The 15388-nt window shown below is 52.7% G+C and overlaps 2 protein-coding genes across 6 annotated transcripts; both read right to left on the bottom strand.

Annotated features, from left to right (window-relative positions):
- Position 1: 1 nt before the first annotated feature.
- PLP2 (proteolipid protein 2) lies at positions 2-2952 on the bottom strand. The gene is made up of 5 exons (XM_027053895.2): positions 2675-2952; positions 1435-1587; positions 1234-1329; positions 607-697; positions 2-407 (listed from the first exon to the last, which is right to left on the bottom strand). The coding sequence occupies exons 1-5, from the start codon at positions 2768-2770 to the stop codon at positions 385-387; spliced, it is 459 nt and encodes a 152-aa protein (XP_026909696.1). The 5' UTR covers positions 2771-2952; the 3' UTR covers positions 2-384.
- A 3507-nt stretch (positions 2953-6459) lies between these two features.
- On the bottom strand, positions 6460-10251 carry MAGIX (MAGI family member, X-linked). Of its 5 annotated transcripts, XM_027054069.2 has the most exons (6): positions 10113-10251; positions 9119-9265; positions 8255-8337; positions 7942-8178; positions 7661-7832; positions 6460-7017 (listed from the first exon to the last, which is right to left on the bottom strand). In XM_027054069.2, exons 1-6 carry the CDS (start codon positions 10159-10161, stop codon positions 6710-6712), a joined length of 996 nt encoding a protein of 331 aa, XP_026909870.1. In that variant the 5' UTR covers positions 10162-10251; the 3' UTR covers positions 6460-6709. The 5 variants fall into 5 exon arrangements, with proteins under 5 accessions (XP_026909870.1, XP_053058285.1, XP_053058283.1 ...); XM_053202310.1 differs by lacking the exons at positions 9119-9265; positions 10113-10251 and adding an exon at positions 8872-8896; XM_053202308.1 differs by lacking the exons at positions 9119-9265; positions 10113-10251 and adding an exon at positions 8893-9014 and having other exon boundaries at positions 7942-8337.
- Between the last annotated feature and the right edge of the window lie 5137 nt (positions 10252-15388).

The raw sequence follows: 15388 nt of genomic DNA, 5'->3' as shown, positions 1-15388 counted from the left end.
ATATGTTCTAACAATCTCTTTATTTATCCCTCCACAGAACCACCCACACTGAGGAGTTTTTTTGGTGTGGGTCACAACCTGGGACCTAAAATCTCAAATCTGAGGCTCCCTCCTCCCTCATTTTGTGGCTTAAGTGGGTCCATAGTCCAGGCAGAACAGGTGTCTCCTTTTGGATACTGCAGAAGGAAGGGGGACATAGGCACACCCATAAAAATGGCCACACCCAGGAGGGATTGGCAGGTAGGAAAATAGATTCTCCCGATAAAGGCACTTTTACTTCAAATAAGGGACTGGGAGTTGGCTGGGAGTGCTGTAGGAGCAGGAGGGAGTTATTTCCATGGAAGTGTTATTTGCAGGTTGCAGAGAGAAATGAAGGGAGTTCACCTACACCGGGCCATCTGCAGGGTCTGCAAGTGAGGAAAAGAGAGGAAAGCATTGGCTGGATTCATACACCTATTTACAGACAAGAATACTGAAGCTTATGGTACTTACTGGCACTAAAGCCATCAGTACCAATAAGGAGCATTCATGCCCTTGGGAGACCCCTTTCCTTCTCTCCTCAGCCCCCTAAGCAACACTCCCCCCGACACACACACACACACTTACCAGTAGGGGCTGCTGTATGTCTTTGCTGCTGCAAGGGGAAAGTGATGTAGGCATCATAGCCAAAGAGGCATGAGACAATTAGGCCCAGTACCTGAGGGTGGAGATGGGAGTAAGTGAGGTTGGATTAGGTTGGTCAGCCTACTCAGGCTTTTGCTTCTTTGTCCACCACCTCCAATGACTGCCCAACACAGGGATGGTGACTAAAACCCAGATCAGGAAGCCAGAGAGCCCCAGGGAAAGACCAGGAGACTGGAATCTACCCTACCCTCCCTCCTCCTAGACCATCCCAACACAGGGAAACCACATGGTGGCCCCACATGTTGGTGGCACCATTCACACTGTACATTTGAGACAAAGTTCTAGCAGATGATAGTCTAATGTATTGACAAAGGGGCCTCCTCTTTGCTCTTCCCACAAAGGTCCCTGTGTTGGACAAAGTATGGCCTCTCACAGCAAATGGTGATCTTGGGAGGAAAACCAGGGCCTGGCCAGACTTTCCTGTAGGCTCTGAGGACAAGTGTGGCCTGCCAGGGGTCACACGCTTTCTAGCAAAAACAGGGGCAGAAATGGCCCCTGGATTCTCAAACCCCTCTCTCTTTACTTTAGAGCTGCCCCTGCAGCTTTTACCCCTGCGATGATTTTGGAGGCATTTCCTCTCTCAACCAGGACAACAATGGAGGTGATCAGGTAGAGGATGGCCGCTATGAGGGTTCGGAAGAAATCCTGTGAGGTGTAACGAGAAGAGGGAAGTCAGCATCCAGAGTTACTGGGACCATCCCACCTGCCCAGGTCCCTCCCTAACCACGCCATTTTCAGCCCCCTTCTCACACTCCAAGGCCAGTTGATGATCTGTATCTTAGTGTGCAGGTCACACATGTAGATGACAAAGAAGATAGTAGCAAGGATCATTTCAACCACCGACAGGGAGGAGTATCCCGGTGTGGAGGCACTGAAGCAGATCAGAATCACCAGGCAAAATATCTGGAAGGATGACAGGGGAAAGGGGGCCTATATGATCAGTGCCCATCAGGGCTGAGGGGATTGATTTAAACTGAAGGTCTCAAACTCAGATGCCTACCAGGACTGGAAAGATGACAAATAATAATCGCTAAACATTTATTGTGTGCTCATTGTGTCTCAAAGGTTCTTCTTCTAAGAGCTGTACAAATATTAATTTACTTAATTATCACGACAACCTAATGAGCTGGGTACTATTAGTATCTTTATTTTACAGGTGAGAAAAGTGAGCTCCAGAGAGGTTAAGTGACTTGCCCAGGGTCACCTAGCTAGTAAGGGGTAGCGTTGGGTGCCTCAATTTCGCCCCTTTTCCCTTCCAGCATAGGGGCGGGCTGCTGGGAGTGGTGCAGCCAGGTGTTTTGTGAGTACTGCTGGCGCCAGCTTCAGGGCCTTGACAGGGGCGGGACCTGCGGTTCCCTCGGCAACCCTTTTGGGAAGCGGTGAGAATGACACCGGAGGGGCAGGGCTGTGTTAAAGGCGTCGCACCCCTTTTACAAGTGAATCAAAGGCGGCGCCCACTTTGAGGGAGGTAGGAAACCCAGGCTCCTGAGCGGCCGGAATAGCTAAAGACCTCCGACCCGACCACAGAAGGGTGAGGAAGAACTGGTAAAAGGCGGACCGCCCTACCCCAAAGGACCAGCTCTCAGGGCCCCACCCCAACAGGCCCCGCCCCTGGGCTCCCGGCCAGCCCGCCCGCCTGTGCCCAGGCCGCGCCACGCCCTGCCACGGGAGGCCCCCCACCTCCCAGCCCCCTAGGATCCCTCGGTTGAGCCCACCGATGTGTCCACGCGGTCTCCCTCCACAGGGCCCCACATATGCTCTATGGACCCCCTGCGTCACCCCGTGGCCCAGCAGCTCCTGACCACCTTCTCCAAACCCCACGGACTCGCCCAGAGCCCCCAGTTTCGGGCCTCTGCCACTAAGTCACCCACCCTCGCCTCACTGGGGAGCGCCTCCGGGCCCACGTCTGCCTCACCTGGGGTCGCCGGGCTACGCGTGGTCCAGCCACCCCACCCCGCCTTTGCCCACCCGCCTATCCCGGGACGCTCACAATCTCAGCCAACAGGAGAATTCCTTTTCGGGTGCGCGAAAAGTTGGTGCAGGCGGCCCAGCAGCCGGGAGCCGAGAGGCGCTCGGAATCCGCCATGGGGGTTCGCTGGAGTCCCTAGGGGCGCAGAGTATCTACTTGCTTGCCCGTGGATTGGGGGACGCTGCACACCCTGCCGTCTTGCCCGCCGTCTGGACGGGAAGGGGGCCCCCGAGGCGAAGGAGGGAGTGAATCACCTCGCAGAGCAGAAGCGGGCGGGGCCGGAGGGGGCCGGGCCAGGTGGCTGCCGCCCCGGAAGCCCCTTTGCCCCGCCTGCCAAGGATACTCCTCGCCTGGCTCATAGCCCCCAGGGCGCCCCACCTCCAGAGGCGCCAGCCTTTGAGACTTGGCAGTGCGGGGTACCAAGTGCGGTAATGGAGGTAATGGCGAGACCTTTCGCGCTTTCAGAATAGGAATGCTTTCGGTGCTGACTCAATTCGGAACCGCGGGGATCTGGTTTTGGTGGGAGGAGGGGAGGGGGAGGTATGACTCCGTTTCCTTAGCTGTAAAAATGACTGAGGGCATGGTTAAACCCATGTGTGTTTCCAGAATTCTGAATATTTCGGATCTTAGTTGTGTTTCTTGACACTCTCAGCGAGGTTTGAGGCTGCTCCGTTAAAAAAAAAAAACAACACCTTAATATTTCTTCAAGAAAAGGTGTGGATGTCGTTTACAGTAAGTGGGATAAGTCAGAACTGAAAATTGTGCCTCATTAAGTCAGGTCAGGTTTTGTAACCAAATGGTTCCCAACATGTGCTTTTTGGACTTCGGAATTTCGGATAAAAGATCATGGTTGGTGCAATAAACCTCTTAGCAGTGATGGAAATGAGACTGTGCTAGCGCACCGGCTAAAAGAGAACAGGGCTTGGTGAGCATCAAGCTGCTCAGTAAATCGGGACAGATATTATTAACAGTGTCACAGCCCAGGGTCTGATTCTCTGTTCTGCAATCCTAGGGAAGCCCTGGCCCTAAGTGCTGGGCCTCCATTTCCTGGTTCTAAGGAGAGCAGCCACCAGCACAGCCCTTGATGAGGAATGGGGAAGGAGCATGGATTTCTTTATTGCTGGAAGTTTGACAAGATGAGAGGAAGGCTCCTGGGGTGCCAGTCTGGGTGACAATGCTGATGACATTTGAAGTGTGTCATCCTAAGTGAGCAATTTCTCCTGACTCAGCCTTGATTTCTGCATCTGAGACATGCACCTGGTCACAGGAATCTGGATATCCATGGAGATGTGCTGAGGATCACACTATCCAGACTGGACTTGGTTTTATTCTCACCTCATTTTAGGAGGGAAGAGTTGTGGCTGGAAGGCCAGGACAGTTCAACACAAGGACCTGCCTGTACCCCCAACCTGGGGCCCCTCAAAACCAAGGAAGGGGCACCCCTCTGCCAGCCCAAATTGCTGAGAGTGGTTGGGTGGTGGAAGGAATGAAGCACATTTCTCCCACCCCTGAGTGTGTGCTTTCAACTTTGTGAGGACATGTCTGAGATTCTAGAACAAAACAAACTCTGCTCCACCTCAGGGCCTTTGCACTTGCTGTTCCCATGGCTGTCAATGCCCTTCCTCAAGCTCTTCATACATTTGGCTTCTGGTCATTCAGGTCCCAGCTGAAATGTTATGTCTCCAAAGAGACCAGCAGCCCACCATCATCACCCCCACCAACATAACCTCCTTTTGCTATTTTTATGATTCTGGGCTCTGAAGCTATCCTTTATTTATTCATTTTCTTGTCTTTTCTTTTCTGACATAAATCTACACAAGGTTAGAAATCTTTATGTTTTTCATTCCACCGGCGTCTCCCTAGTGCAATTATTTTGTCAGATGCAGGTGAGATTAAGAGGACAGTCTTGGGAATCTGGCCTTAAGATTTTTTAGGGGGCACCTGGGTGGCTCAGTCAGTCAAGTGTCTGACTCTTAATTTTTGGCTCAGGTCCTGATCCCACGGTTGATCTCATGGATCTCCATGATCTCCATGATCTCATGGAGCCTGCTTAAGATTCTCTCTCTCCCTCTCTCCCACTTGCACTCTTTTTTTTCTCTCTCTCTCAAAAAAAAAAAAGATTTTTTAATGTTTGTTTTTGAGAGCAAGAGAGAGAGCAAGCAGGGGAAGGGCAGGGGAGGGGGGTACAAAAGATCCAAAGCGGGCTCCCTGATGACAGCAGAGAGCCTTATCCAGGGTTTGAACTCACCAACTATGAGAACATGACCTGAGCCGAAGTCGGATGCTTAACCAACTGAGCCACCCAGGTGCCCCCAAAAAGATTTTTTTAAAAAGATTTTTTAAAAGTAATCTCTACACCCAACATAGGGCTCAAACTCACAGGCGTGAGTCAGCGGGCTGGGCTGAATAAAACCCCCAGATCAAGAGTTGCATACTTCACCTACTGAGCCATCCAGGTACCCCATTCTGGCTTTGATTAAATCTTGCTTCAACACCCTCCCTCAAGTCATTTATACTGTCTGGGCTCACTTCCCTCCCCCATGAAATGGACATAACAGGATTGTTGAGTAGAGGAGTAAGTAGATGAAAATAGATAGTGCAAGTAAAGCCAACGGGGGGGGGGGGGGGGGGCGGGGGGCAAGGCTAAGTAAATGGTGGCTGGGTTACTATTATTAGTCTCCTGGGTGTGACTGTGTTTATAGGACTGGGGCTCCTGACTTCCATAGAGCCACACCTCCACCAGGCTCTGAGTCAAGGGTAGCTGGAAGCCCCAGCGCACTCTCCCACAATGTCCACAGTGCTGACCATTCAAGGGGTCACCTCTTTATACCCTGGCTCCCAGCCTGGATTTGCAGTCCTTCTCTCCTCTCAGTGTCACTCTGGAAACTCACCTCTGGTCTTTCAATTTGTCGCCCCTCTCCAACCCCTCCCTGTAGAGGTGGGAGTTGCCCACTCCTGCCTGACCACAGCTTCCTTCATTTGGGGTATGGGGCCAAGTGTTCAGGATGTGGTGACAAGCGGAGGTGACTGGACATTTCTGGCTTCAGCCAGTGCTGGCTTTGGGGCTATCCCGGTTGGAGTCCCGCTGGCCATGTAAGCCCTGGCTTTGGGGCTCTGCTCCCAGGATGGAGGAAACTCTGGCCTCTCCCAGGACCGGAACGCCCAGCATGTGGCGTGTGCATACAAGCCTGGCTGCAGTTCCTCACCATCTATGGAAGAGGGGGGCACGGCTCAAAGGTTCTAACAGCCTTTTTTTAGCCCAGCCCGCTGACTCACGCCTTCCCGACTCCACCCCAAAGGGGGCTCCAGGGCCCCAACCAATGCCCTAAGGGTGGCAGTCTACGTGCCAGCAAAAGCTGGTCAACCAGGCCGGAAGTGAGAGACCACAGGCTCCTGGCGAAAGAAGCCACCCAGGTTCTAGCCTTGCTATCTGCTCATCAGCTGAGGGTCTGGAGGATTCCTGCCTGGAGCTGTGGGTTTATAGGTGCACTCCTGCTACAACGGGCCCACCTCTGCATTCCCCGTGCCACAAGCAAAGATTATCTGTGAGCCCTGCACACCTCCCCAAAAGAGAAACGAATGCGGAGAGAAGCAAGAGTTGGGGAAGAGAAACCGAGTGGGGAGAAAGCACGCCCGGCTGAGGATCAGCAAAAGCAGACCCCGCTAGAGGCACGAGTGAAACAACACGAAGTAAGTTTGTCAAAGGCTGCAAGAAGAAGCCCTCCTTGAAACCAGATCGACCCACCCCCTCATTTACCAGGTGAACTCAGGAGCCCCACCCGGCCTACAGCACCTGGCAAGTCAAGACTGGGTCGAACCATTTTATTACCACCCCCGCTCGAAACCAGAAGCGCTGGTCTGGCCCGTCCGGAGGGCTGTACCACTGACACCTCGAGGGGAGCATGAGCTGGTCTGCTGCTCAGCAGGAGGCAGGGTGAGACAACACAGAGAGGAAGCTCTCCCCGCCCATGATAGCGATGCTAGTGTGCGGCCGGCGGGGCACGCCAGATACAGGTTGGGCTGTACCAAGGGAGCACTGAACCCTCTGTTACATGCTCAGTGCCTCCGCCTCCCAGCTGCCATCTCGAGAGCAAGCTGCACAGCCCCTGGGACCCCTAGGGCCCGGGAGAGCCGTTCCTCACTCGGCACCAGCCAGGGTCCCGGGGAACCTGGGGTTCGGTCATCAGGGTCCTCTGTGCGGCGCTCAGGTGGAGGAACCGCGGGGCAGTCGGCTGGCCCCTCTGGGCTAGGTTCTGGGCTGCCCTGGGTTTGGGCCGTAGTACGGGATAGCGGGTGCTGACGTGGGGAAGCGCTGGCGCTGCGAGACTTCATCACCTCTGGTCCACCAGGATCTGGCCTGCGATCTGGGGATGGCAGAACTGTGGGTTAGATTGGGCGATAGGATGGGGAACTGAGAGCCGAGCCCCATAATGGAGCGTGGCAGGGAGGCTCCAGGGGCTGAAGGAGACAGAGACCCCAATCCTTATAATTTCCTACAATCCCCAAAGGAAATCAAACCCTGACCTTGACCTCAAGATGCCAAACCCCTCCTATCTAGTACCCTAGACTCCCCCGTTCCTTAACCCACCTCCCTCTACTCCCAACCTTTTCCCTAATGGATCCCTCAGCTTTGGAACTAGACCCCCTACCCTCTGTATCCCCCTCACTACACCATCCCATGCTCTCCCTGCTGAGACCCATTCTGCCTTCTCATGCGAGGACCACAACTCTTCCTTCCGAACATCCACTTTTACCCCAGACCCGTTCTCCCCACTCCTCTCCCAGTACCTCAAAAGCCTCCACTCTAAGATCTACTTTTATTCCTATCCTGGGACCCTGCCCTTCCCAACCCTGCTTTTGGTAATACCATGACCCGTCACAGGCAGTGAATTCTGACCCTGCCCACTGAGACCACCACCTCTTCATGCCCTGGACCCCAGCCTCTCCACTCTGCCACCCTCTCCTTCCTCTCACAAATCTCTGACACCTCTCCTTTGGGAAACCCACCATCTCCTTTCTGAGGCCCTCCCATCCCCTCAGGCTTGCCGGGGTGGGTTTCAAGGGGCCTGCTTAATACAAGGCGGAGACGGGGTCCGCCTGCGCGAATCCGCTCCACCACTTGCGCATGGGTGAGGCCCTGCGTTGGCTCTCCGTTGATGTGGAGCACGAGGTCCCCGGCCTGCAAGAGTACAAGGTGAGGGGTGTTGTAAAAGAACAGATGGAGAACACCCCAACAAAGGGTAAGGATTGGGCTAGCCTTGTTTAATGACGGGTGTCTTATACCTTACCTGCAAGCGACCACAGCGCTGTGCCGGCCCATCCTTCAGCAGCCCACGCACTGCCAGAGGAGTATCCCCGGCTGAATCTTGGCCTCCGCTTAATGTGAGGCCAAAGCCCGCGGAACCGCGAACCAGTTCCACATAGAACCGTCCAGAGGCCTGGAGCGGCTTCGAAGCAGAACGTGCCTTATTCTGGGTCACTTGGGGCGGTGCGGTACCTGTACCCAAGGTCTCTGACCGGTGATGCTGGAGTAAAGACACAAGTGTACATACATTTCCAGTATAAAAACAGGTGGCATTCTTTAAGAGGACAAAATGGTACCTGGGGCCGGTGATCCACAAAAGTGGCATTAGGCAGGCGACTGTCTGTAACCTCTATGTCGGCAGAATCTAGCACACTAATGGCTGGAAGATGAAAAAGGCAATCAGAGGGGTACTCCATGGAAACCACCAAGGATCTACCCCCTGACTTAACATTCTAGCCTCACCTCATTTCCTTGCCTGTGGAATGCAGAGAGACACACGCACTCATTTAACTGAACTCAGCACACCTGAATAACTGACTTGACCCAGCCTTTTTAAGTAATAAATCTGGGCCCAGCTAACAGAATAAGCCTCCAGACTTTCCTACGGCCCTCTAATACACACGAAGATCTCGCTCCTCATATTAACACCCTCACGCCCTCCCTGGAGGGTGCAATTCCAAGATTGGGCTCCTGAACTTTCCAGGCTCCGCCCTCTAACTGGCCTATAAACTTCAACCCATTCCTGACATTTCGAGTCCCGCCCCTTCGCGCTTGTAGGCTCCACCCCCTAGAGTGGCCTTCCAGGACCGCCCCTTAGCCAAGTGCCCGCCCCCAACGCTCTCCAGGACCCACCTTCTCAGAAATGCCATTCAAAGCCCCACCGACAGGGATAACCAATCCGGCCCGCACTCACAACTAGCCATGCAACATTCACCTATAGCAGTAACCTTCCCAGTGTCACCTCCTGGAGGAATATTCTAGGATCACGTCAGGGCTCCCCCGTCTCGCAGCTCCCTCCGAGCCCCGCCCCACCAGTCCCCCCCAGGGGAGCATTGGCCCCACCCAGGGGAGCAACCAACCATCCCGGGTCCGCTACGTCAGAATCCGGCTCCAGTCAGACCCCGCCCCCTGAGAGGCCCCGCCCCGCCCCCGACACGCACCGGCCTTGGGGCGCAGGCGCAATGTGGCGCCCGTCCTGCGTACCAGCGCCGCCACGTCGGCCGCAGCTCGGGCCGCCAGGGGGCGCGCGTCCAGCCGCGCCAAGAGCTGCCGGGCTCTGGGTCCCGCGGGCAGGGAAAGGCCCCGGCCTGCGCGGGTGAAAGGAACAGGTCAGCGCCCGCCGGAGCCTCGGCCAACCCCCACGCTCCCCGACGTCCGAAGACCTAGAATGCCCCTCAAGATCTTCAGAGCCCCCCGACCACTCGCTCGATAGTTCCGAAGGTCGCCCACTGCCCCTCTCAACTCCCGCGACCCCCAGACCATCGCGAGTATGCGGGTGGACCCCCGCCTGCCCCCACCATAATCCTGGAGACAGCTATTTGGCCGAATTATTCCCGGACCCTTCCGAACATCTTGGGACTATCTCTGGAGGTCTCCGACTGCCCCTTCATAAGCCCAGATTCCAAACTCTTTCCGCACGATATCGAGAGGGACCCCGATTTCTCCAGGTGCCCCGACAGAACAGGGTCGGCCGCCGCTGCGGCCCCGGCACCCCCGATTCCCCTTCCAGATATCCAGGTATCCAGATACCCTGATGGCCCACGTAGTCCCAAATTGCCCCTCCATTTATCCCAGAGGCTTCCCGCCTAACGCCCCCACCCCCGCAATTCACTACAGACCCTGAGGGCCCAGGTGTCCCCAGTGACCCGGGCAGACCCCAGTGGCACAACTCCCCGGAGACTCCTGAGAGCCCCCGGGTCTGGTACACGGCCCCGCGGTGCGGATGCGGGTGCGGGTACGGGTGCAGGTCGGAGACCTGGAGCCCAGCCCGGGTCGCCGGGCCCCCCTGTTCGCCGCCACCGCCACCGCCACCGCCACCGCTACTAGGGCGCCTGGGCTGCTTTGTTTACTACCTGTCGGAAGGAAAAGGTGAGGAGCAGACAGGCGGGGCGAGGGGTGGCAGGACGCGCCCAGTCCCTCCTCACCCTCCCGTACCTCCTCTGCTCCCCCTAGGGTCCGTGACGCCCCCCGCGTGCGGCTCCATGACCCGAAGTCTGTCGGGTGGACGCACGGCCGCCAGCGACGCGTTTGGAGCTCCTGGGCGCGCTCACCTGGCGGCCTGCCCGAGCCTGGGCGCCGCTGTAGCCGGCTGGTCCCGTGCCCGGCGACCTGACCCGCGCAGTCACCTACCTGGCGACAGGCAAGGAGGCCTGGCTGTGGGAGGCAGCGTGAGCGCTTGGCCTCCCTCTACCTCAGGCGCCCCCTCTGCTCTCCCAGGACCCTGGGCTGTGCTCCTTTTCCCACCCAGGAGAGCCTTTATTCCGTGAGCGAGAAGGGGAAGTCGAGGCCCAGAAAAGTTAAGGTCCCCGCCCCAGCTCTGACAACTAAACACGGGGGTGCAGAAGTGGAACCCACGTTTACCAGGGACCTCTGCAGCCTCCAGCAGAGCTTTGCTCCTGGTAGTTACTCGGTACATTTGCAGTGAACGTTGGCCTGAGCCAGGACCTACTTAGGAACTGGAAGAGTCTGTTGAGCTGGGCAGGGGGTAGCCCTTGAGGAGACTTGGGTACCACGGGAGGGTTTGGGGCCCTGAGCATGATAGGGCTGGGAGACTCAAGAAGCCGGGAAGGGCAGGTGCCCTGGAGAGTGGAGGGGTGGTAGGGGCCTGAACTTGAGGAGGCTTTGAAGGCCCCCCTGTTGGGAGGGGACACCAGCCAATGAGAGGTGAGAAATGAGGCCTCTCTTAGGTATTAAAAGTGGGGGCAGCCTGGGGACAGAGGTCCCGGCGGGGGGGGGGACTTGGGCACAGTGCTACTGTAGTGGAAGGAGGAATGGGGTGCAATGAGAGACAGTCTGTGACAACCACTTTGTGGAGGAAGAAACTGAGGGGCACAGGGGCTCAGACACCTGTCCAGGGCCCTACAGCCGGCCAGTCTCAAGAAGCTTACCCCCAACATGCACTGTTTCTGTGACTTTCACTGTAAGCTGTGGACACACTGTGTCCTGATGCTCATTCTGGGTGGCCGGGCAGCCTCTCTGGGCCAGCTTTCAGGGTCTCTGTGGTGTCATAGGTGAGAGGGGCGGAATGGTCCCTGCTTTCCTTCCTCCTGGAATGTTGTGGCCCTCCCACCTCTGATCTGACCTTGTCTGAAGGGAAATACACTGGACCTTGTTGAATGACTTTCCCTGCTCTAGTTGAAACTTCAAGCAGTAAAGAAAGCACAGCTTTCAATATGGGGCTCATGGCTCTGGGAACTGGTGATTGGTGTAGAGGGGTGATTACATTCTGCAAAAAGAGAGCTTCAGGCTGTGTGGATTGGTGGACAGGAGGTTTTTCAGGGTTTGTGCACTCTTGTAAGGCGATGCTGGGGGCGGGGGTGATGAGGGGAGGCTTTCAGGCATTGATAGCCTCAATGCTTTGGAAATGGGTCATGGAACTTGCCAAGTGGATGGGGGTTCCAGGGTCTAGAAATGAGAAAAGCTTCCAGAGTAGGAGTTGCTCAGTTTTGGGTGACTGTGGGAAAGTATGGGATGTCTAGGGGCATCCAGGTCATGATCTCACGGTTCGGGAGTTTGAGCCTGGCGTCCAGCTCTGGGCTGATGGTACAGAGTCTGCTTGAGATTCTGTCCTTCTCTCTGCCCCTCCCCTAATCAAAATAAATAAGTAAACATTAAAAAAAGAATGGGTGTCCATGGAGGCCTCCGGGATTAACTGTAATGGCAGGGGCCCTGGGTGTTGAGTGGGGGTTCACTGAGAGCTGAAGCCAGCAGGGCCACAAATCTGGGGACACAGTCAAAGATTGAGTTGAAGCAACAGTTCTTAGGTCATTGAGGATGTTGGCAGGGTTGTGGGGTGGGGGCATCCAGACAGAAGGCTGACCCTAGTTACACAAGGTGGAACCCTAGTGACTGCTTCATCCAGAGCCTCAGTTTACCCCTCTGGGAAGTGAGGGTAATGAGATGTGCATTGCAACATTTTCAAGGGATTAGGAATAAAGCTTCCAAATCACCTGCACTGTGTCAAGCTAAGCTATGTGGTAGCAGTCCTGGTGCTTATCTTTAATCAAAATTGATTTTTTTGAGAGAGAGAGAGAGAGAGGGAGGGCTCATCAGCTCACCCGATGTGGGACTCGAACCCAGGAACCACGAGGTCATGACCTGAGCAAAAGTCAGATGCTTAACCAACTGAGCCACCCAGGCACTCCTAATCAATCAGAGTGGACAGAGCCAAACCCCTTCTCAGTCCTGCTTCAATGTGGTTTAAACCAATGCTTTTCCTAGCCTTGTCCACTCATGAATATAAACCTATTGCCCCTTTTCACCTCATCTCATTCATGGATTTAAGTCAATTCTTCTCATAGCCCCACCCAATTCTCAACAATTTAATCAAGCCTTTTTTTTCTTTTTTTAGTGGATTGAGGTTTAACTGACAAAATGTGATTAGTTTTTAACTATGTTTACATCTCTGATACTATTACAATCAAGATAGTAAACATAATCCTCACTGCCAAAAGTTATCTCTTGCTGCCTAGTAATTCTCTTTCCTGTGTCCTGCTCTTCCAGCCACTGATTTATTCTATCGCTGTACATCAGTTTGCATTTTTTCTAGAGTTTTCTTTATTTTTTTTTTCTTTTTAAGTAGGCTTCGTGTACAGCATGGAGCCCAACGTGGGACTTGAACTCATTACCCTGAGATCAAGACCTGAGCTGAGATCAAAAGTCAAATGCTTGACTGATGGAGGCACCCAGGCAGCCCTAGATTTTTTAAATTAAAGAATAGCTGACATACAATATTCCATTAGTTTCAGGTATACAACATAGTGATTGCTTACCACAAGAGTAGCAACCATCTGTCACCATAGAACACTATTACAACACCATTGACTGTATTCCCTATGCTGTACCTTTCACCCCATGACTTTGTTCCGTAACTGGAAGCCTGTATCTTCCACTGCCCTTCGCCTATTTTGCCCATCCCCCCACCCCATCCCCTCAAGCAACCACCAGCTTGTTCTCTGTTTTTATGGGTCTGTTTCTGCTTTTTGTGTTTGTTCATTTGTTTTGTTTTGTTTTTTAGATTCCACATATAACTGGAATCTAGATTTCTATATAATGAAATAATATAGTATGTACTCTTTTTTGGGAGTATATCTGGCTTCTTTCACTTAGCTGGGTTACTTTGAGATATTTCAAAAGTGCAGAAATAGAGGCACCTGGGCGGCTCAGTCAGTTGAGCATCCGACTTCAGTTCAGGTCATGATCTCCTGGTTGGTGAGTTGGAGCTCTGCATTGGGCTCACTGATGTCAGTGCAGAGCCTGCTTGGGATCCTCTGTCCCCCTCTCTCTGCCCTTCCCCCACTTGCACTCTCTCTCTTTCACTGTCTCTCTCTCAAAAATAAATAAACATTAATTTTTTAAGTTCAGAAATAACAAGTAAAACCAATCACGAAAGTAGTAATTAGTAAAACTTTATTTTTTTTAATTTTTTTAACGTTTATTTATTTTTGAGACAGGGAGAGACAGAGCATGAACGGGGGAGGGTCAGAGAGAGGGAGACACAGAATCTGAAACAGGCTCCAGGCTCCGAGCTGTCAGCACAGAGCCCGACGCGGGGCTCGAACTCACGGACCGTGAGATCATGACCTGAGCCGAAGTCAGCCGCCCAACCGACTGAGCCACCCAGGCGCCCCGTAAAACTTTATTTTTTAAAAATGTAATGTTTATTTATTTTTTGAGAGAGAGAGGGGGGGGGGAGGGGCAGAAAGAGAGGGAGACACAGAATCTGAAGCAGGCTCCAGGCTCTGAGCTGTCAGTACAGAGCCCGATATGGGGCTTGAATTCAAGAACCAAAAGATCATGAACTGAGCCGCAGTTGGCGGCTTAACCAACTGAGCCACCCAGGTGCCCCTAGTAAAATCTTATTGTGCACACACCAAGAAAATAATTGGTAAACAAGGAGCACTCAGATCAAAACATGGAATGAAGCTCAGGGGTATATAGTTATAAAGCAGTTTATACAGTAAGAAAGTGGTGACTGTTTATTCTTCACAACGATTTGCTATAATATTAGAATTTTCTTCAGTGATAGGGAATTGGTCAGTGGTTACTGCATATCAACCTTGGGAAACAATTTTTTTTGTTTATGATTTCCAGAAGCATAAGCAAGAAATGACCCAAGTCAAATTAGCCTTGCAAGAAAAGTTAAACTTTGTTTGTATGACCAAACTGGTTTTGTTTCCTCTGCAAATTTTCTAAGCTGTTCCCTGTTTGGTTTTTATTCTAACAGATCCATCAAAATTTTTCATTCTTTTTTATTGCAGAGTAATATTCCACTACGTAAATATTCCACAGTTTGTTGATCCACTCATCTGTTGATGGATATTTGGGTTGTTTTCAGTTTTTGGCTATTAATGAATATTATGGGCTGAATCGTATTGCCCCAAAATTCATATGTTGAAGCCTTAACCCCCCAATGTGATTGTATCTGGAGATAGTCTTTAGGAGGTGATTAAGGTTAAATGATATCATAACAGTGAGGTTCTAATATGATAGGATTGAGGCCTTATAAGAAGAGGGAGAGAGGGGAGCCTGGGTGGCTCAGTTGGTTGAGCATCCAACTTCAGCTCAGGTCATGATCTCGTGGTTCGTGAGTTTGAGCCCCTTGTCAGGCTCTGTGCTGACAGCTCAGAGCCTGGAACCTGCTTCAGATTCTGTGTCTCCCTCTATCTCTGACCTTTCCTTGCTTGCTCTCTGTCTCTCTCAAAAATAAACATTAAAATTTTTTTAAAAAGAAGAGGGAGAGAGCCTCTCTCTCTCTCTTTCCCTGTCTCTCCCTCCCCCCCCCCCCACTCTCCATGTGAAGATATAGGTAGAAGGTGGTCATTTGCAAGCCAGGAAGAGAGCTTTTATTGGCTAGCACTTTGATCTTGGACTTCAGAGCCTCCAGAACTTCAAGAAATTAGTATCTGTAGTTTAAGCCACCTAGTGTATAGTATTTTGTTATGCCAGCCTGAGATGACTTAAGACAACAAATAAAGCTGCTTTGAATATTCATATACAAGTCTTTGTATAGATACATTCTTCCATTTCTTTTAGGTAAATATCTGCAAAGAGAATGGCTGGGTCATGTATATGTTTAACTTAAGATACTGCCAAACTGTTTTCTAGAGATGCTATATCATTTTACATTTCTATCAGCAACATATGAGAGCTCCATTTCCTCCATATATTCTCCAACAGTTGGTATGATCAGACTTTTTAACTGTACACAG

Source organism: Acinonyx jubatus, chromosome X, assembly GCF_027475565.1.
Source record: "Acinonyx jubatus isolate Ajub_Pintada_27869175 chromosome X, VMU_Ajub_asm_v1.0, whole genome shotgun sequence".
NCBI lineage: Eukaryota > Metazoa > Chordata > Mammalia > Carnivora > Felidae > Acinonyx > Acinonyx jubatus.
Note: the sequence above shows the minus strand (reverse complement) of the source record. Positions and strands in the feature narration are given on the sequence as shown.

Coding starts and splice junctions, on each gene's coding strand:
- PLP2 (XM_027053895.2), bottom strand. CDS start 2,770: ATGGCGGATTCCGAGCGCCTCTCGGCTCCCGGCTGCTGGGCCGCCTGC. Junction 1,588..2,674: donor TTCTCCTGTTGGCTGAGATT/GTGAGCGTCCCG, acceptor TCATCCTTCCAG/ATATTTTGCCTGGTGATTCT. Junction 1,330..1,434: donor TCATCAACTGGCCTTGGAGT/GTGAGAAGGGGG, acceptor TACACCTCACAG/GATTTCTTCCGAACCCTCAT.
- MAGIX (XM_027054069.2), bottom strand. CDS start 10,161: ATGGAGCCGCACGCGGGGGGCGTCACGGACCCTAGGGGGAGCAGAGGA. Junction 9,266..10,112: donor CCCTAGGGGGAGCAGAGGAG/GTACGGGAGGGT, acceptor TCACCCGCGCAG/GCCGGGGCCTTTCCCTGCCC. Junction 8,179..8,254: donor TTGTGGATCACCGGCCCCAG/GTACCATTTTGT, acceptor TCTTTACTCCAG/CATCACCGGTCAGAGACCTT.